Raw genomic sequence first — 21,814 nt, 5'->3', positions numbered from 1 at the left:
GTTGGTACATTAAAGGCTCTTTTTGATATACAAGATAAGAAGTGACCCTAACAATTGATAGGCAGAGGTGCTAATAAATATGTCCAATGCTGTAGATGAATAAACGCAGCTTAACTAGTCATTATGTATTAACACATCTCGTGTCCCGACAGCGGTCTGCCGAAGCCGGATTTCTCTAATTTGCCGGATCCTTTCGACACCCCAGCCTTCTGCAAGCTCTACAGAGGTACGGATCCGCTCGGCTGCCAACGTCTGCGCACATCTGGCAGGCTCCGGCTCAGCCTATAAATAAGTGTTGACGACTTGCGAGATTGTTAAAACAGGCTGACGGCTGACTTAATGACGGCTTGCGAACATATGCGAACTGCCGAGCCGTTAACCCGCTCAGTCTTACGGCCTGTCTCCCCTTCGCAGTCGTTCCCGTTAGGAAAGTCCACGCCTTGACCATTTCCTGGGCTCTTCCTCCTCAGGAGAAACACTACAGGTGAGTCACAGTTGATGACTGACAAAGCTTTCACCTCGTTTTAGAGAAATTGCATCAAACCTGAATCTTGTATTTTATTTTATTTTTTTTTCCTCACGCTGTGCCTCTTCATGTAAACACAGAATTAGACCAACCCAAACATGCCATGTGTTGCCCTGATTGTAGACAGATTGCATCAGTGTTTCTTTCTTTCTCATTTTCATGTTCTCTTGCTCTTCTTTTCAGAGTGAAGCCTCTCCACTACATCTCATGGCTGGTTGGTCATGAGGGTGCAGGAAGCATACTTTCTGTGCTGAGGAAGAAGTGAGTGTTATTGCTTTGGTCTGTTTGTTTTTGTGCTTAGAGGGCACTCCAGATCGCAATTAAAACCTCCTCAATTTGCCGGGTGTACGCGATCCCTTTCTTGCTCCCAGTGAGCTCCGAGCGTTTGAGCCCGATCCTCAAAACCATACACGTCGGCACGGTCGCACTTGACAGCGTGATTCATGCGTTTTCATCCTAGGATGTGGCTGCACGAGAGCATTTCAGCCTCTCGTTGCTAAGTGGCAGAGTGATTTGCCAAACCTGGTGAAGTCCCACAATGCCGAGAGCCCTTTCCAATGCTCCCCTTGCCATCTGCACCACTTGGAAATCTCCTTGATAAAATATTCCTGTTTATTCTGTGCGCGCAGTTCACTTGTTGATAAATGGTGGCAGTGAATTTTGGAGCGCACTCGCTCCGAGTTTCTTGTCAGAGCAAACCCACTGATACAGAAGAGCGGCTGAATTTAAATGAAAAGCCAAGAGGGTGGTTTTGAAATTGGGCAGATGTTGTCCCCTTGAGCGGAAACGGGGAAACGGTGATGCATCTCAATAAATTTGGAGATCAAGGAAAAGTTCATTTATTTCAAGCATTCAGTTCAAAAAGTGAAACTCATTATGTTGATTCATTATCCAACGGGTATGTTTCACTTCAAGTCAAAAAGACTTTATGTATCCCGAAAGAAAATTAAATTTTGTCGTATCATCCAAGCGACTTCAAAGAGTGGTGGATGGTGATGCTGTGGGCAGGAAGGATCTCTGGTAGCAGTCAGTCATGCAGTGAATCTGAAGAGCCCTCTGACTGAAGTCATGACATTCTAACAGCTAAACTACACGAGCAGCAGAGACACTATTCCACGGTAACTTGTCCTGAATGACTCCATCAGTTGTTGGCAAGCACTGCTAATCCACCTCATTTGCTTTTGCTGCTCCTCTTTAAATTTCTGTCTGACTGCCGGACAGAGACGTTGGAGTCAAGGATATGATGCTTGCCCTTTATGCTTGATGGGAAGAGCTGGTGTCAGCTTCCTTTCTGCGTTTTAGTCCTGCACTGAAATAAATATTTAAGATACTAAATAAATCTCTTAATTTTGATGATTAGGGAATGCGACTTATAAAAAAAATAAAAAAAATTTATTGCCTAATCAGAAATTAATCTTCTGAGTTGTAATGGTTGCATGGTCTCCTTTGCCATCAATCTTCAGCTCAACTGCTGTCTTGATTCTGAAAGTCTGTCATCTTCCTCAGTTCCCCGCAGTCACATCCCGGTCATTACATCAGTGTCGCCAGTGAGCATCTGCCAAGCGCTACTGGAAAATTAAATCAGCAGCTCCATAATGAGGGAAGTACAAAGTGCTTTGAAATTTCCTGACATCAGCAGATGTCACTTTTTCTTTTTCTTCCACTCAACTTTCCATTGATGAGCATAAATTGGCTGTTGAACAGCCAGCTAGTTCAACAGTGGACTTTGTGTCTTCTGGTCCTTATTGAGAGTGTCCACAGTCCTGATTGTTTTGGACGAAACCTCACCTCCAACATGACATTTTTCTTTGGTAATAATGATAGCCATCAGCTGTAGTTATCAAAATTACTATCAATAAATACTTGGAATTATGTGCTTAATAAATCCTTACCATACATGAGTTCCCCCTTTTGAATTGGATTGAACTGAATCCTGGTTTTCACAGTCGCTCCTTTGTAACTTGTTCTTCCACGGTGTTTGACAGTTTTGTTCACTGCCAGAAAAAACCCCAACTGTCTTTGAAAGTAAAGCTGTAATTATTTTTTCCTTTGTACTTTATTCTGTTTCCAGCTTCTTGAAATGTTGGGGTCATCGTCTCTTCGAGCTGCACTTGAACAATAACCAAGTTCTTTTCTGAAGTGCAGAAGTTGTTTTCCCCATTTTTCACTGCTAATAAAACCCTTCCACATAGGAAGGACGAGCGCATAATAGGGTGACACATCAACCGCCTAAATTTTTAGATGTTTTTTATTTTTTTCCGAGTCTTCACCGCTCCTCCAGGAAGGCAGCCAGGAAACGTGAAGTGATATTTCTGTAACTTAATACCCTGCGCGCACATTTCAGCACTTAATTTGATTGCTGTCGGATTCCTGTTTTGCAGCCTGGCTGTGTGAGTGTGTGCCCTACATTGTGTGTGTCTCTCTGTAGGTGCTGGGCGCTGGCTTTGTACGGGGGAAACAGTGAAACCGGCTTTGACCAAAACACCACCTACTCCATCTTCTCAGTCTCCATCACCCTCACGGATGAAGGCTTCCAAAACTTCTACGAGGTAAAGAAAAATGCCCGCTGCCACACGTTTTATTAATAAGGATTATAAGGATATAAAACATTTTTCTTCAGTTATTTGCTTTTGTTGTCTGATCATCAGGTTTGTTTCTATGACACCCATATTTAGACTTTCATATTTAAACCAATGAGAGGCTGGAACATGGCCGTGCAGGCTTGTTTCCTCTTGTTTCCAAAGGTATTCTTGAGGAAGCTGTGTGCATTGTCAGTTGCTATGACAACTAACTTGTTAACCTCAGTCACAGTGGAGGATTGTTAAGTGAGATGGCTGTTTGCCTCCCTTTCCTACTTAATTGAAAATGTATCAGGCTGCAAACTTGCAACAATAGCTACTGTGGAAAAGATAAAATAACCTTGGAAACATTTACTTTCTTACTTTGAATGAATCGTTTTCTGGATTTTGTGCAAAAGAACTTGGTCTTGCGCAATTAAGACGACTCCTGCAAACGGTGCAGCCTCACTGAGGCTCTTTTCTTATTTACAGCTCCTAAACTTTTCCGATTTTGTAATGTTGCAACCACAAACTGCATGTATTTTATAGAAATTTTATGTGACAGACCAACAGAAAGTAGGAAACAGTGATCATATGGTAGTGGGAGTATGGTCTGCATTTCTGTTTGCCCCGTCATTCTGAATCCTGTGAATAAAATCCAGTTCAATCGGAGCATAAGCTCAGCTAGAGACTTCATAGGTTTGATAGAAAACAAAAGTAAACAAACAAATGGGTCAGACAGTTGCAGATGAGTTTAAAAAAACAATACCACAAACTTTGGACATCTTACAGAGATCTGTTTAGTGACTTGGAGGTTTACCTTCCAGCAGGACAACATCCCTAAACATGCAGTCAGAACTACAACGGGATCATTCTTAGAATGACCCAGTCAATGTTCATGTCTGTATAAAGCTGAAAGTAAGACTTGAACATTTATGTTCACAGATTCTCGCTAACCAAATCTGACTGAGCTCGTTTTAGAAAGAAGCGTAGGCAACAATTTTAGTCTGTAGATGTATAAAGCCTATAGAGACCTACCCCACAAGACTTGCAGCTGCAATTATAGCCGAAGAAGGATTTAAAAGAAGTTGACTCAGGGGTGCTGAATTCGAATATATGACACACTTTTCACTTTTGGATTTGTAAAATAGAATGTACTTAAAAAACACACACACTACCTTATTGTAATATGTTGTATAAAATACATTGAAGTTTGCTGTTGGTAAATGTAAAGCATAACAGAGTCTATACTTTTCTTCATTATCTTGGTATTACTCTTTAGAATATCTGGTGGATTTATTTCTTTTTTTAAATGTGCCTTATTGTTGTGTAGGAAGACTCAAGGTGGATGCCAAAACAGCTTTCAGTCATTACATGAAAATATCAGTGTGCTGCTGCAGTAATGTGTGCCTGACATGCAGTCTGCTTTGCTTTTCCTCTTGTACGTCATCCAGTATGTGAGCTCCAAATGAAACTGATGTTGGCAACAAAAGGGCTCAGTGCAGTTCAGGAAAGTGCCTCCAGCTGCAAGGCTGAATTGGTTTGATGGCTTCATTTTGGCAGTTTTACCTTATGGTTGAACTACAAGATTATATGACTTTACAGTTTAGTTAAAACATATTAAAACACCATAAATTAGAAGTGTGAAAGCATCACTCAGAACACGAATAAGCACCTCTAGAAGAAAAAAGTCAAGTTGTTTTTTTTGTTTGAAAGGTTGACAAAATTGCCATCTTACTCTCCACCTAAACCCTGTAAAAATTTTTACAAAAACAGGATGTTCTGTTCCACACAATCTCTAAGGCTCTCTTCACACCGGGTTATGGCGGTCTGCAGGACCTCTGACCACTCATACCCTGCTGATTACAAAGGAAAACCCCCAAATTAATTGAAATATGAAATCCTCAAGGTCCTACTACCATCTTTGTACACACCATCTTGCCCAAGCTGTCACTCAGTGTAACTTCCTGCAGCTAGATGTTATCTAAACCTCTGCAGGAATTCATTGTTATAGTTTTTCTAAGTCGCTGTGGTGCATTTCTCAGAACAGAACTCAAATTTTCAAAACTACTTCTTTAATCTTCAAATCATTGCCACTTGTGAACAAATAAAGGGACAGTTTCATGCCTTTGAGCAGTTTGCAAATGCTTGTGTACATCAATGCAAGTGATTATCTACAATTCTCTGCTTTTCCTACGTTTTTAATTGCTTTTGTCATGTTGATCAAGGTGTATTATATGAGTCTCTGTTGAATAGTTGGAACCTGCACAACATATAAGCATAATTTCATTGTATTAGTCTTAATATTTCATATTTAAGTATAGCTCTTTTTTTAAATTTTTTATTAGTCTGTCCAGATAAATATGTGAAACATAACATCAACCAGTTTTCTGAAATGGCATCTCATAAACCATCAACTGGCAGGTAAGTATAGAGTGGGAGAAAAACACAATGTTACATTTGTGACAATGGAAGGACAAAGATTTGGACGAGTTCAACATAAAGTACAAGAAGAGTAGGAGGATGAGGAGTTGGAAGGAAGAGGCTGAGGACATAATGCCCGTTTCCATCACTCAAGAGATGGGAGATAATAGGTATTTAATTGGAGCTGGTTAACTGGTATCACACAGCCATGGATAGTTGTGGGACAGCACTACATTACTCTGCTCTGCAGATGAGAGAAAATATGAAGAAAACGGGTAACTCTTGCCCTCTGTCAGTTTACTAAAAGACATTAAACTGTTCAAACAGAAAAATGTAATGGAGCATTTAGGCGGTTTTGAAATTGTTTTAAAATCTGAATCAAAAACAATCGGCGCCTGCCCAAAGATTCAAACTGTTACAATAGAGTCCTTCTTTTAATTGTGCAAAATGTAATGATGACCTCTGTCTGAGGTTGTTAACTGTAACATATCGGAGAGAGAGGTTGAAGGATGTCAATCGCATAAAAATGCACAATTATCTTTACTATTCTGCAAACACATCCTGTGGCAGGTCGTCATGGATACATTTTCTATTTTAAAATGTTTTTTCCTTTGCTCTGTTTCTAGACAACTCTTTATATAATACCTAAACTATTAACCTTTTTTAATCCTAAAAAGTCATCGTCCTACTTTTTTTGCAGAGTTGTAAGTCTGAAATGCAGATATTAATATAAATATTTTTAAGGAATTTTTAAGACACAAAAAACATATATGTTCACTTAAATCTGATCAGTGTAAGAGCTGCTGTGGTAATGCTTGAATTTGATTTCTTCAGCTTTCTTTGAGTTTGCTTTGTAAAAAAAAAGCAAAGTATATATATATAGGTATAGATGTAGATGTATGGACAGATATATATATCTATTATCTGAATTTTTATGGTTTAGTCACTACTATTAAGCCATTTCACTGTAGATCTTGTCATTCACATTCTCCATCTTTGCAACAAGGTCAATGCCAGTGACCTTTCTGTATTTCTCTGCTTGTTGCCTGGCAACTGGTGTTGGCCAAGAAAAAGTCTGGTACATAACCCCTGTGTAAATAAGACATAATGTGTTAATTAGAGAGACTGAAGGGTTCCCGGCCGTAAAGATAGTTCAGCCAATCAGCCGCTGGCAATCGCTGCATGCTTAGCAAACTGACAAATAAATGGTGTCCATCTCTGTTTGTAAGACACAAAGTCAGAGCAGTCCTACAAAATAAGTTAAATTAAGAAGACCTATAAATATTTTCCATGTTAGATGGTCTTTTTTTTTTTCTCGAATCTGAAACATTCCTGACTAAATCACATTAATATCCCAGCGTATAAGTCATATTCCTTCTGTGATATTTGTTGTCATAATGTTATTCGAAGAGAAGCTGAGTCTTGATCACCTTTAAAAATACTCAAATGTTTGAGTGAGGTTCTGGTCCATTTTGTATGTTATGAACTTTATTTATGAACTATGTTTGTTCAACAATTAAAACTACTGTGTGTATGTGTTTTATGACAAAATTTAAAATTAAAAACCAGTCAACAAAAGTTTATTAAACGAGCAGCTTATAAAAATCAAAATAAATGTTGGGGAACAAAAAAAAAACCCCTTCAAAGCTACACAAACCCATTATATCAAAAAAACATCTTTCATCTACGTGACAATAAATAGTTAAAACCTTTTTAGCAGTTGAAAACAAAGAAAAACTATAAATTTCGCCCCAAATATTTACTTAAATTCGCTGTGATGGATCTGGTAGAATAACCATATCCCCAGAGTGAGCCGTTATGTTTGTAATAAAAAGATAGACTTGTTCTATTTTATACCTTGTACACATTTGTTGACGTGTACAAAATGATAAAAATCAGTCTTGATGATGAGTTAAGTGAGTTTGCAGAAGACCCTCTGGATAACATTTATTTTCAGATCAGTTTGTAGAAAGAATTAAATATGTTGAAAGAGAAATTAATACTTTTCTTAGACTATTTTCATATGTCAAAAAGCAGAGGTTTGGATCACAATCCTTTTGATCAAGAGAGTTTAATATTCTAAGGAACGACATAATGCCACCCCAATCTTGCACACTGCACCTGGCACTTTTTTTTTAATGGTTCCTGCTGCTTCTTCCCTTTTATCTCCTTCTCCTGTCCCTCTGCATCCGTCTCTCCATCCTCACTCCTTCTCCAACCTCTTCTCCAGTCCCTCTTTTACAACTTGACGACCACAGCTGACACCGTTATCATCAACAACAATAACCGTTACAGCATTTTAGCAAAGAATTCATTATTTTTCTTTCTCCTAAAACCTCTTCTTTTGCAATAAATAAGATATTTTTACTACTACCTTATGAGTTTATCAACTTTGACGCTTTAAATGGTACAACATGATCAAAACTGCACCTTGTATTATTCAATGATTGCCAGTATGACCTTAAGAAAATGATTCTGATTAGTTGAGACAAAAGAATTTATCAGCCTTGTCAACTCCACCGCTACAGAAATAACATTTTATTTAGTGTTCATCTATCAGTTTATATCCCCCTAGATCACTGAAAGAGTACTACTGGTAGATTTCAATATTTTTAAATGGAAAGTTTTTTGTTGTGGTTTAAGAATGCAGTCAGGAATGGACTAAGAGTTCAACAAGCCAAATACTTAATACAGATCCAAAGAGAATGTAACTGTGCTGCTTGTTTTTTCTTAAAGCTAAAATTGTACCTGATTTGTGGTGGTCTGTTGTTGACAAAGCACAAGTAGCTTGAGGGATCTTCTCCTCCATTAGCTTTTGGGCTGCAAGTAAGAAGGGCAAACCCAGGAAGGTTTCAGGAGTATCTTTAAATTTAGGTTTTTCAGCCACATTCGCCTGGATTCTACATTTGCTGGTTATTGGTGTAAAACAATTTACTCATTGCGGGAATAATCTTGTTTCACTTTGGGTGCATGCTACGAGCACCTGATTAAGTCACAGATTAAGCTTTGTCTGATTAAGTAAGTTGCCGATTATTGAAAAAAAATATATATATTTAGCTAACCTGCAAAGTAGCTGCTGCAAAATTAAACCAAGATTTTAATTAAACTAATTAAAATCTTTATTTTTTCTTTTTGTACACAAGACGAAAGTTGGGTTAATCACGTTCTCTCTTACACTGTGCTTAAAGTTTCCTTCATTTATAGTTTTCAAATTAGCAACCTCGCTTTCATCACAATAAGGTTAAGTGAGGTGAAATTATATCATTTTTACACAAAAATTACTTACCAGTAGCATTAGCAATCTGTAGTTCTACGTTTGCAATCATGTAGAAAATGTCAGTTTCTCTTTAAAAAGCAACTTTTAACATAACACTCTTTGAAACTTATTTTCTTATAGCAAATGATTACGGTCTTACTATTTCTTATTTATCATACAACATGCAATGTAAGCTGATTAATTCATTATTATTTCTAACCAAGAGGGTTGTCTGTGGCTAATAGGATATAAATGTATTCTTTTAACAGATCCTCTCTTTAAAAAGCCTGAACCATTTATTTAATCCCTGATATCCTCGTCTGTGTTTCTTACAGGTCACTGATCTGGTGTTCCAGTATCTGGAGATGCTGCAGAAACTGGGACCACAGCAAAGGTACCATAACACTCAGATTCACATACTGACACAAAGTAGATTTAGCAACAAAGAATGTCCTCTTTTTATGTAAAACAAATAAAAACATTTTTTTGTGCACCTAAAAATATATTTTCTCGATTTTGTGACTTGGCAACAGTATTTAATGTGTTTGCTTTGCTGAGTGCTCGTGTGTGTTTGTTGCTTTGTGTTTTAACCTGTTTACATGAGGCTCATGTTGTGATGCCTGAGGTTTTCTTTCGTGCGAATAAAAGTTAGAACTTTGATTATTTCTTGATGCCTTCAGAATATACGAGGAGATCCAGAGGATAGAAGCAAATGAGTTTCACTACCAGGAACAGGTAAGGATATTAACACAAATAGCTGAGCCTAGAAATATTGTGTTATATGAGGGGAGAAAAAAAAACACCCTGTTTGCTTTCCTTCTTGTCAGATTGACCCCATAGAGAACGTAGAGGACATTTGTGAATGCATGCAGTTGTTCCCTAAGGAGGACTTCCTGACAGGAGATCATCTTATGTTTGAGTACAACCCTGAAGTAAGTAGCTCAGTCGTTCTGGGATTTATATTCTGAAAGGCAGCATTTCTCTTTTTAGACAAAGGTGTTAATGAAACAGGTCACGCAGATGTAAAAAAGTTTTGTACAATAATGAATTTGCGACTTACATCTTTCTATATCAGAAACAAGCTGTTGGCGTTGTGCACCTGTCTTCTGTTATGGATGGGAGCTACGATCTAATTCTGGCTCTTCATTTTGTCTGCAGCCGCAGTCACTGTGATATGCAGAGTGCTTCTCACAGTCGCTGCCTTGTAGAAAGGATTCTTTCTCCTTTAGTTTTTTTTTTTTTTTTTTTACGTTTTGTCAAATGACAGAACCAAACTTCAAAGCGTTTCACTCTATTGTGCAAATAAATCTGAAAAGTGTGACATACATTTGCATTCAGCTCCACCTCGAGTCGGTATTCTATAGAACCACTTCTCACTGCTGTCTCTGCCAGCTTGCCATATCTGGAAACATCAAGTAAAAACAGCAATTTTTCATGTTTTGCTGGTTGCCAGTTTGATCTGGGCTTTGACTGGGCCACATTTACTACACCAATGTCCTCTTGTATAAGCCACTTATTAGTAACTCTGTCTATAAAGTTTGGATTGTTGGTCTGCTTGAAAGACCCCCATACCTGATAATCACCCAACCCTGCTGAACAACAAGTATCACCACAGCATGATGCTGCCACTACTGTGTGTCACATTGGATGGTGTGTTAAAGGTGCTGTGAAATGATGGTTTTTCCAGTCAGATAAGAATGTTTTGGTTTCATCTGACCTCTTCAACATGTTTGGTTGTTTTCTCTACATAAACGTCAAACAGGCGTTCAGATGCCGTTCTATCACCGACTTTAAAGGCTGAATTTGTGAAGTATAAATATAATCCATTTTTTAGTAATGGATTATATTATTGATCATTCCGACGATTAATCGGATTTTTAAAAAATGATCAAACTGCAGATTTTGTATTTAACCACTTAACCCTTTTTTATACAATATCAGAAATATGCACAAAGCCCAAATAATTCAGTTCATTTTTTTAAAAATAAAAATAATTTTTTGACTAAAATTCAATAATATAGCATTCCTTTAGTGTAAGCGAGATAATTTTTTAGCAAAGGGTGAATCTGCACTTTAAAAATACTTCTCACATTCTGCTTGAATTAGCATCAATACAGTATAGAGCTGATCTGTCGATATTTTTTCTCAATTAAACAATTAATAACTGGACAGCAAAATGTGCTTAATAGAAGTTTTTTTTTACAGAATTTGAACCACATGAAGCTAAAGCATGTCATTTACAGATCTACAAGTTTTTTAATCTTAATTGCAAATTGTATATATCTTTTCTACAGTTTTAGCTTAATTACTTTCCTGAGTGTTTTCTTTCAGCAAGTAGCCTGTGTTTGAGTCTTTACACTCCCATTAACAATTAATCTATTACTAAATTAGTTGATGTTTATTTCAATTATCACTATCATGACTAATCCAATTAATCCTCCCAACATATTCTCCCCTGTACTTTTAATCTTTTCTGCTCATCCAGAGTTACAATAGACTTCTTGGTTGTTGCTTTTCTCCTTTCCTCTAATAAACGTTCATGCCTGACCCGTCAGTGTAGATAGATGTTACCTGACAGTGTTTCAAAGTTCAAGAGGGTATGTAGTACTTTTTTTTTTTTGCGAAACACTGAAAATAAATAGTTTAGGGAACTGCTGTGACATGTGCTACAAACTGAGCTTGTTTTCTTTGTGTGTTCAGGTGATCGGTGCAGCTCTTTCTCTGCTAACCCCAGAGAAGGCTAACCTGATGCTGCTGTCACCAGAACACGAAGGCCAGTGTCCCCTCCGGGAGAAGTGGTTTGGCACACAATACAGCGTGGAGGGTAGGTGTGTGTGTGCGTGTGTGTTGTTTGTTACATTTTAATAGTGAAGCTGAAGAGGAAAAAAAAAACAAGCTGTGATGCTACTCAGTGTGACCTGTAGCCCATATAGTGGTGGGAAAAGCCAGAGCAACGAAGTCAGAACATTTTAATTAAAAAGTGTACAGAAGTAGGCGTTAACGCCTCAGGTTTGCTACTATTAAGCGATTAAATAGATTAGTTTTATGCATTTACGGCAAAGTTTTCTTGCTGGCTGATGAGTGTGTGAACTCTATGCAGACATTGAGAAGAAGTGGATGGAGCGATGGAGTGGAAACATGGAGCCAAACAGTGACCTCCACCTTCCTGCAGAGAACGAGTTCATTGGTGGGTAAATAAGCGCCTCTAAACCCAACAGAGTGAGAAAGTGTCCAGTTGCGTGCTACATAGCAAAGGGTCAGGAATAAACAAGATTGTGCTTTTGCTCTTTATTCACCCAACCAGTAAATACAGTCATTACTGCAGTTTGTCAGGAGGCTTTTTCATGTGTGACTCGATTGTTAGAAGAGTTGGAATTCAAGCTAAAAGTCGTGAGCTCCCAAAGCAGAACAATTGATCTTTGTAGCTATTCGGTGGACGCAGTGAGTTTGTTTATTTCGCTTTCCTTTTCTTTCTTTTTTTTGAGCTCTTTGCTGTGAAGTTGTTTGATTGTTCTGTATTTGAATGGTGGATTGATGTGAGTTTCGGCTGTCCTTTGTTAAAGACAGAGGAAGGTAAAAATTTGCTCTGCTGTTGGATGTGATTGGACTTATCACCCTGAATGTCTGAATGATTTTTAGGTCCAGACCCCTGTAGAGGAGGAGAAACTTTCAAGGACCCAAACTTAGCAAATTATGGGAAAAATGGGGTGGAGAAATCAAAATTTCTATTTTTGAACATTTTCTTAACTTTGTTTTTATTTAGGTGTTTCATACCTGTAAAAATCATTCTCCCTAAACAACCTGGTTCTCCGGAAGGAGGCAAACATTTCCCAAATTAACTTTGCAGAGTTGTTTAATTCAGTAATTTCTCTGAGTTGGAATATATTTTTTCCCTCTTATCTTCTATGGTAGAATTACCATGAAATAAAAGATTTTAGTGGGACTTCCAATAGGTGAAATTGGGGCAAAAACTCTTTCTCTGCACTGTACATCACATTTTCTTAACTGACAGACTGAATGCATAACCACGCTAAGGATCTCATACAGACAGAGGCCTATTGAGAGTTACTTTCAACAAAAGTTTCAATCTTGAGACCCAGGTGGGGCTAGTTTACGCTGCGGTAGTCAAAGATTTCCAGCAGCTCCCTTTGGGACCAGAGGGACTTTATTACATTTGAAAATTTGCACCGCATGCTGTCACCACTCTTTGACAGGTAAGAGTGGTACTTTACCTCTTTAGACTCCACATGAAAGCTGCTGGTGGTGAAGCTCACCTGATTTTTACCCTCGGCATGTGATAATAAAAGCAGCTCAGGTGCTGCGCAAGCCTAAAATTGACTGGTAAAACACACACACACGCAAAGGTTTTTCACACATTCGCTTAATTTGAGAGACTGCACTGACCGAGCAGAGGACAAGATGTCAACATGATTTATTTTATTTACCAAAACATGAAGATTTCTCAGTCGCCTGCTTCTAATACTGGGTCAAAATTTCAGTCACTGGAGGGAAACTTGTTTTTCCTCATTTTGCTCAACTCGTGAACTGACTTGTTTCACCGTGATCATGATTTGAGTTGGTTCTGAGTGGGAAGGCGGATGAACTTTCTGTTGTGTGCCTTTATTTAGCCACCGACTTCAACTTGAAGCCCTCTGACTACCCGGACACAGACTTCCCCGTCCGGATAGCCTCCAGCGATGAGGGTTGCCTCTGGTACAAGAAGGATAACAAATTCAAAATCCCCAAAGGTGTGTGCAAACCTGCACTGTTTCTTTTTGTGGCATCATGCAAGATGTTTCCATAGATGCATTTAATATCAGCAGAGGCGTGTTGAGACTTGTTTACCCTCTCTCCTCCTGCAGCCTACATCAGATTCCACCTAATCTCTCCCATAATCCAACAGTCCGCAAAGAAGTAAGTTCAGGCTCAGATATGAGTTTGGAACAGTAACGTATGAATCCTGCTTTAACTTACTTTATCACCTGTCAGCCTCTAGTTACTCTTAATATTTTCTTTAACCCCTCCACAGATTCAGTTTTGTTTATCCTCCTGACCTTTTCCTTGCTAAAGCTTTGTTCTTACCCTTGCTTTATACTTATCTTTTTTTCTTTCTTGTTCAGATTTTTTCACCTTTTGATATATTTAAATTTTCTCCCTTTCTTCATCCTGTCGACCTCCAGCATAGTCTTGTTTGATCTGATGGTCAACATCCTGGGCCACAACGTGGCCGAGCCGGCCTACGAGGCTGAAGTGGCGCAGCTGGATCACAAGCTGGTGGCGGGCGAGCACGGCCTGATCATCAAAGTTAAGGGATTCAACCACAAGCTGCCTGTGAGTGAACTCATCCATCAGTGCACGGCACAAACGTCAATGTACTTTTAAGATGAAGGTAAAAAAAAAATGAAATACGATAAGTGCGGTGTGCCTTTTTGTTCAGCTCCTCTGAGGTGGCGTAGAAACATTTTTAACTCTGTTGGAGTATAACTACCAGCTTTGCACATTTAGAGCCTGAAATGGCTTTTGATAAAGCACTAACGTTCACCGATTAGACAAAAGGCATCAATAAACAGCAGTTTTTAAGTCTAGCTACAGATTTCCAGTTTCATTCAATTTTTGACTTTGACTAGGGCTTTCTAAAACCAGAACTCACATTCTTTTAAGTCTCGTTTTTAGCCTCTACCAGGCTCTGCCCTTCTTCCCAAAAGTTCCCATCAACTCCCCTGTCCCTGCTGAAGAATAACATCCACACAGCATCATGCTGCCACCACCAAAAAGTTTAATTTTGATCTCACAGGACTGAAGCATTTTATTCCACAAGTTTCCACAGAACTCTTAAAATGTTTTTCTTCTTGAAACCCTTCAGTAAATCACATAAACAGATACTTCCAACTGAGCTGTGGATCCTTGCAGCTCCTCCAAAGTTACCACAGGCCTCTTTCCTGAATCTCTAATTAATGGATTCCCTTTAAGTTTGGGTCACCATTTACTAATAATTAAGTGAGCCCTAAAGGCTGATTGTTCTACTGGACTTTATTTAGAGGCATCAGAGTAAAGGGGACAAATGCTTGTCACATGTTTCAGATTTGTATTTGTAAAACTTAAAAAAAATAAATAACAAAGTATTATTTTTCAAATATGTGTTGCTTTGTGTTGGTGTTTTACTTAAAATTAGAGGTGGGTGATTTGGATTTAAAGTTGTATCGTGATATTTTGTGGTACGATTGTGATCACAATAAAAGTGACGATCCAAACTGTTTTGACTTTTTTAGGTCACTGTCTGACAGTGACTGCGTGGCGCAGTAATAATAACCCCCAGAAACACAAATACTGGTCTTGAAGCACATTCTGATTTGTAATGCGCTTCTTTAGGACCCCAGTCACATAAAAAGTGTGATTTGTATCAATAAAATGCACACAGTTACTGCATTTACCAATGATTCCAAATGTATTGGTATTTATTGATCCTCTCATTGAACAAATAATAAAAAATGGTAATCCTGACAACATAGACATTTTTCTAAAACGTTAATTGGAATTTATCACAACAACAATAACTCAAACCCTTGTTATAATAAGACATGTATCACGATAAATGCTCACCCCTACTTAATTTCACTTACAAACCCAGTAAATACATTACAGTTCGTACAGTGTGCATCCCTGAGAACCCAGATGGATTGTGGGAGAATCTCTCAGCCTCACTCTCTCTGACCACGTGTCTCTCTGCAGTTGCTTTTTCACCTGATTGTCGACCACTTGGCTGATTTTTCTGCCTCCGATGATGTCTTCAGCATGTTTGCCGAGCAGCTGAAAAAAACCTACTTCAACATCCTCATTAAACCCGAGAAACTCGGCAAGTACGTTCTGCACCCTCAGTTCCCCCTGCTTTGCCCCCCATATGAATCATTGCAAAGTCTGCGTTGCCTTCTAGTGGTGAAACGTGCGACAGCCCTGAGTAGGAAAGCCCTCCACATCTGTCTCCCCCTTTTAAATTCTCTGACTCGCCAGTGCTTCCTCTCTGCTCCTCCCAGGGATGTGCGTTTGCTGATCTTGGAGCACTCTCGCTGGTCCATGGTGGAGAAGTACCAGGCTCTGACAGCCGGTCTGACCTGCGAAGAGCTGCTGGAGTTCAGCCGGAGCTTCAAGGCCGAGCTGTTCGCCGAGGGGCTGGTGCAGGGGAACGTCAGCAGTGCTGTGAGTCCACAGAGAAACCGCCTGACACTGCTTAGACTTAGACTTAGACTGACTTTATTGTCATTTTGCATGCACAGGGTGTATACAGAACGAAATTTCGTTGCATACGGCTCAGGACAATGTTTTGAGCTTTCAATGTTGTGAGGTTACTCCAGAATAAAATAAAATACAGTATAAAATATGAATATAAATATAACTATAAAATATAAAGTGCAGGAATGACAGTAAAATAGAAGTTATTTAGCTCTGTACATGTGCAAGGTATAAAGTGGAGACCAGATTTTAAGTGCAGTCCAGTTAAGAGTTCAGCAGTCTGATGGCAAGTGGGAAAAAGCTGTTTCAGAACCTGGTGGACCTGCACCGGACGCTGCGGAACCTCTTTCCAGAGGGCAGCAGGGAGAACAGTCCATGGTGGGGGTGTGAGGGGTCACTGACGATGTTTCGGCCTCGGGACACGCAGCGCTGGGATGAAATGTCCTGAATGGAGGGAAGGGGGGCCCCGATGATCCTCTCTGCTGTCCGCACCACTCTCCTCACGTTCTTCCAGTCGGAGGCGCTGCAGCTTCCGCACCACACAGAGAGGCAGCTGGTCAGAATGCTCTCTATGGTGCTTCTGTAGAACGTCTTGAGGATGGGCGGGGGCAGGTGTGCTCTTCTCATCCTCCGCTATTGACTGACTTAAATGAATCTGTTGATGTTCACTTTAGTTGAATTTAAATTATATTGGATGTCTTTGTTTTGCTGAGTTTGTCTTACCATTACTCCTTATTGCGTTTCCTCCGCAGGAATCGGAGGAGTTCCTGAAGTACGTCACTGAGTAAGTTCAGCTTCTGCTCTTCTTAATTGGCCTCCTAAGCAAAACACCAATAGCGTGAAATCAGATAGATTTGATTGCAGCCTCTTTGTGCCTCACCTCTTTATCCATTTCACTTGCTCTGCATTTTCCTGGCTGACCGCCTTTTACCGTTGTTATTCTCCTGGCAGTAAGCTGCAGTTCTCCAAGCTGCCAGCAGAGGTGCCGGTGATGTTCAGAGTGGTGGAGCTTCCTCAAAAGCATCACATCTGCAAAGTCAAGTCCTTAAACAAAGGGGATGCCAACTCTGAGGTCACCGTTTACTACCAGGTAACAAGTCAAATCACAGAGTAAAAATTCTTAAATTCATACAATTAAGGCCTTAAAATGTCTTAAATTAATAGAAAAATGCATTAAATACAGTGTAGGTTTTTCTACTGGAACTTTTGTATCAAGAAAATGTTTGAGTTGTGTGCAGACATCATCACTCGCTGCACTCTGTGTTTCAAGACGGTGAAGGTTGTCAGTGACAAGCAGCTAATACCTGCTATTTAGCTAGCGTTTTTGCATCTATCATCCAAAAAAGCCAATAAAGCTTGCCAGCAAAAAGCCCACAGAAGATTGAGTTCCTCCCTGAAAATAATGCCTTTCTTCCATGCATTTTTGTCATGATGTAGGTCTTAAACTTTATTCATAGTGGTCTTAAAAAGTCTTAAATTTGAGTTGGTGAAACCTCCAGGAACCCTGGAGGTTTCTCTAAAACATCCAGCATTTGTTTCTTTTTTTGCGTTCATTATTTTTTTATTGCACTTTTCTTCCAGTCTGGGCTCAAGGCTTTAAGGGAGCACACTCTGATGGAGCTGCTGGTGGTACGTGTTTAATCTCATCAGCCCTGGTGCTCGCCCCCTCTGGTACTGAATGAGTTGTTGTTTTTCAGATGCACATGGAGGAGCCCTGTTTTGATTTCCTCAGGACTAAAGAGACTCTGGGGTGAGTTTCAGCTGCCGCCTAAAAAACACTTGCATGATTAGCAGCCGATCTGGTCAGAGTACCTTCGATTCCGATTTGCCATCCTCCCTATTTTTCTTTCTATCCAGTAATATTACCTGCAAACACAAACGTAACTGCTCCACTATATGTAAAAAAACAAAAACAAAACAATAATCCTTGTAATAAGTTGCAACTGATAGTTTCGTTCATCTATAACAAAAATTTCACACAAAGATATAATCTTTGTACTTCATATCTGCATCTCCTAACATGTAGCTCCACCCACTTTTCCCAAGCAGTCGCAAGGCTACAGGAGTATAATATTATTATATTTTATTCGCCATGTTTGTTCACACGCACAAGGAGTTTGACTTGGTTCCACTTTGCTCTCAATGAAGACATGTTAGGTATAGATATTTAACAAGGGAAATAAGTTTTTCTAAAAGTGTATATATTATGCTTTTATTCAGTTGAAAAGTCGAGTTCATCCTTGTTTCTTTTGCACTTTTTTACTACACAATTTTTCCTTCCACTGAACTTTCCATCCAGTAAACTCTGTGAACAACCTGTTATTATTATTACTACATTACTCATTTGTGACTTTGACAACTTGTCACTGCTGGACATCTGTCAAGTCAGCGGTTTTTCAAATGGTTGTATGTGGGGAAGAAAAAATCTAATGCAAAATGGTAAAGAATTGGACTTTGAGGTTTCATTATGTTTAGGTCATAATCATCAAAGTTTCCTGAAATAAAACTAAAAATATATGTGTGTGATGAAAAGGTTTCATAAACGAGTCTCATGTTTTTGTTTTTTTTATTCAGTTGCTGAATTTAATAATCTTTTCAAGGATATTCTTCTTTATTGGGATGAACCTTTACATCAGGTTCTGGCTTTTATGAAGAAATGAAACCTGGCTTTTGGGAGCTGTTAAAGACCCAGCAAATCTGTCTGCACATCCCATTTCTTTGTGTTTTCCTCTTGGATACAAAAGAAGCCAATAATGTGTTTATACCTGTACTAAGTGCTGCTGTTACGCCAGAATGATGTTTTTCATAAATTTAAAGACTTTTCATGCCTGGATTTGTGCGAGACTTTGAAGCAATCGAATTTCACTCTCCCCCCGTCCCCCAAACCGTTTCTCTCTCCAAATCCTACCCACTGTCTTTTGTTTCTCCCTCTGCAGTTACCATGTCTCCCCTACCTGCAGAAACACCTCTGGTGTTCTGGGTTTCTCTGTCACCGTGGAAACACAGGCGACTAAATTCAAGTGAGTCGGCAGCACAATTTTTACCCTTTAAAGATCCGATCTATCTTAACCACTTTCCCCCGGATCCGGGATATGATATATCTGACTGTTCACCCATTCCCCAGCTACAATTTATCTGCGTGGCGCTGGAAATGGAGGGAGTGGAGCTGATAAATGACTAACGGGATCAAATTCAACCCACAGCCTCTAATATCTCCCCGCTCTCATCTCTCCCCCAGCTCCGAGTTGGTGGAGTTAAAGATTGAGGAGTTCTTGGCTTCGTACGAGAAGGAGCTCGGTGATTTGACTGAGGAGGCCTTCAGCACCCAGGTCTGTGTGTGTGTGTGTGTGTGTGTGTGTATTTTTGGAGCTCCTGCTGCTCATAAAGAAGCTACAGGAAATTAAAAGTTACCAAAAGTTTGAGTGGAGTAACTTTTGTGGCACGGTGGCTGCGCGTCTTATTCATCTAGAAGTAATATGTTTTCGGGAACCAGCTTGTGGTGTGTGTTCTCCGTGCAGGTGACCGCTTTAGTGCAGCTGAAAGAGTGTGAGGACACACACCTCGGGGAGGAGGTGAACAGGAACTGGCAAGAGGTGTTGACGCAGCAGTATGTGTTTGACCGGCTCAACAAAGAGGTGAGGAGGAAGCTAATCCTTTAACACGCTGTTATTTTCTCTGAGGTCTTCATCTGCTCTGTCATCTACAATTATCATGTCTGTTGATAAAATCTCTCCAATCTGCACCCACCGATTCTGATCCATTCAGGATTTCTGAACCTTTGGTGCCACCTAGTGAACCAGCTCCCATTTCTTCCAGTTCTTAGGCAGGTTGTTGTTATTAAGTTCACAGCAACACTCTTTGTGCGTCGTTTCCGAGCCATGACAAGACTTGTAGCGTCCTTATTCTGGTTTTAGCAGGAAATCGTCTTTTCTACTGTCATTTGACATGATTTTCGCTTGAAAATTGAATAATAATAAAAAAAAGATTGACATATACTTCTCATCTTTTGCAAAGGTATTGCACATTTCCTTATTTTGGTTTTTCAGTTTTAATTGTTTGGATTATATTTGATACAACAACACAAAGTGGTGCTTAACTGTGAAATGAAATGATTTTTCTTTCTTTTTTTATGAAAAATATTGCATACATTTAGCCTCCATTACTCTGATACCCCTAAATAAAATCCAGTTCAACCAAACTCCTTCTGTCGGTTTATGTAGCCTTAAGGTATTTATCATATTGATATAATTTATCATGATAAATGTATTGTCATAAGAATTTAGATTTATCCTTGACATTTAAAATAATGAAAATTACAGTAATCTGTAAACTGTAATTTGACCAAAACATGGCTGTCCACCTAAACTGACTATACATGGGTATGAATACGTTAGGAAGACGCTGTATGTCTGTAATTCGCATATTAAATACCCATATAATTTGGTTTGGGATTAAATGTAGCCAGTTGAGAGTAACTTCTTGACTTTTTCCAGATCGCTGCTCTGAAGCAGATGAGCAGAGACGAGCTCCTCTCCTGGTTCCAAAAACATCGGGACGAAACCAGCCGCAAACTCAGCGTGCACGTAAGCAACGTCGTCACGTCCGGCTTCGACGCGGAGGTGAGACATTTTCATTGCGCCGCTCACACGTCTGCAACCCTTTTTTCTTCTTTCTAAAGGTGGTGGGATTCGGTGCTGAGGAGAATGACGGAGACGGTGAGGGTAAGAAGAAACAGAATGGAGAAGCAGAAGCAGATAAAGAGGAGGAAGTGAGTGAGTCTGCATACGGTGAGGTGTCAAAGCTCACCTTGCTGCCCTCCTCCTCGAAGATAGAGGGCGCCATCGCCATAATGGACATACCAGATTTTATCAAAGGCCTGCCGCTCTTCCCTTACCACAAGATCCTCGAATGAACGTGAGCTGTAAACTGAGAGACAGACGGCTGAGCTCCGCCTCTCGCTGAGCCGCGGTCATGGACTCTGTCCTGTTAGAGACGCAGCCGCTAAATGTCAACATCAGCTGCTCTCGAGTTCTGGACATTGCAGGTTTTAAATACACTGTGTTCATAAGAAAGAAGACCGGGAGTGATGGCTGGGCTTTCTTTTAACTGATTGTTTTGCATGCTGATATAGCAGAATGGAGAAAGGAAAGAAAAAGCGATGCCTGGAAAAAAATTAATTAAATTCTTTTCAGCTTCTGTTTTCCTCTCAGTTTAATGCATCTTTAACTTAAATTTAAAAACTGCTCAACGGTTTAGTACCTTGAAATGTAGATGTTTTAATTTGAGGAGCCGTGTCCTCCTGTCATGACGTGGCATATATATGTATATTTTTTTATATATATTTACGTACTTGAAATATTGCACCAATTCACCACATCTGTCATAGAAAATCTGGTCCAATATTTGTCCAACTATATTGAACGAAGCCTAGTACAAATTAAATTCAGTTCATTCCCGTATAATACAATGTTAACAAACTCTGATCTGATTACATACAGTCCAGTTAAATGGGAATTATAACATAAAACCAGACTTTCTTAGAATGACCCGGTCAAAGTCACAAGTCTTAAAAATTTAACATGAAAAGGAAAAGCCGTGAAGCCATTTATCGCTAATGTTATTAATTTAACATTGAAAATTCCTCCAAATTAACAGCAACATTTTCTTCTCATTTGCACATTTGTTCTCGCGTACCCTTGAAGTGACCTTTATCATCTCTAATGTGTGGTTAAGATGTGTCACTCAGATTCATTCAGTCATTTATGCTCGCATTCAGAAGTTATGGGTTAAAATAAAAGAAGTCAGATTTTATAAGAACCAGGG

General features: G+C 39.4%; 1 protein-coding gene across 3 annotated transcripts in view; it reads left to right on the top strand.

Annotated features, from left to right (window-relative positions):
* The window catches only part of LOC102226814 (nardilysin), a 35,708-nt gene extending 14,519 nt beyond the window's left edge, over positions 1–21,189 (top strand). For all 3 annotated transcript variants that reach the window (XM_023352420.1, XM_023352421.1, XM_023352419.1), the window contains exons 10-32: positions 153–226; positions 415–484; positions 710–787; positions 2,955–3,075; positions 9,100–9,158; positions 9,445–9,499; positions 9,592–9,696; positions 11,465–11,588; positions 11,865–11,951; positions 13,393–13,512; positions 13,627–13,678; positions 13,945–14,095; positions 15,494–15,621; positions 15,796–15,958; positions 16,744–16,775; positions 16,943–17,081; positions 17,573–17,620; positions 17,689–17,741; positions 18,928–19,011; positions 19,230–19,320; positions 19,510–19,626; positions 20,485–20,574; positions 20,670–21,189. In XM_023352420.1, coding sequence (XP_023208188.1) covers positions 153–226; positions 415–484; positions 710–787; positions 2,955–3,075; positions 9,100–9,158; positions 9,445–9,499; positions 9,592–9,696; positions 11,465–11,588; positions 11,865–11,951; positions 13,393–13,512; positions 13,627–13,678; positions 13,945–14,095; positions 15,494–15,621; positions 15,796–15,958; positions 16,744–16,775; positions 16,943–17,081; positions 17,573–17,620; positions 17,689–17,741; positions 18,928–19,011; positions 19,230–19,320; positions 19,510–19,626; positions 20,485–20,574; positions 20,670–20,903 — 2,275 coding nt within the window. In that variant the 3' untranslated portion in view covers positions 20,904–21,189. The remainder of the gene's footprint in view (positions 1–152; positions 227–414; positions 485–709; positions 788–2,954; positions 3,076–9,099; positions 9,159–9,444; positions 9,500–9,591; positions 9,697–11,464; positions 11,589–11,864; positions 11,952–13,392; positions 13,513–13,626; positions 13,679–13,944; positions 14,096–15,493; positions 15,622–15,795; positions 15,959–16,743; positions 16,776–16,942; positions 17,082–17,572; positions 17,621–17,688; positions 17,742–18,927; positions 19,012–19,229; positions 19,321–19,509; positions 19,627–20,484; positions 20,575–20,669) is intronic.
* The last annotated feature ends 625 nt before the right edge of the window (positions 21,190–21,814 follow it).

The sequence above is a fragment of the Xiphophorus maculatus genome, chromosome 19 (assembly GCF_002775205.1).
Source record: "Xiphophorus maculatus strain JP 163 A chromosome 19, X_maculatus-5.0-male, whole genome shotgun sequence".
In the NCBI taxonomy this organism is placed as follows: domain Eukaryota; kingdom Metazoa; phylum Chordata; class Actinopteri; order Cyprinodontiformes; family Poeciliidae; genus Xiphophorus; species Xiphophorus maculatus.
Note: the sequence above shows the minus strand (reverse complement) of the source record. Positions and strands in the feature narration are given on the sequence as shown.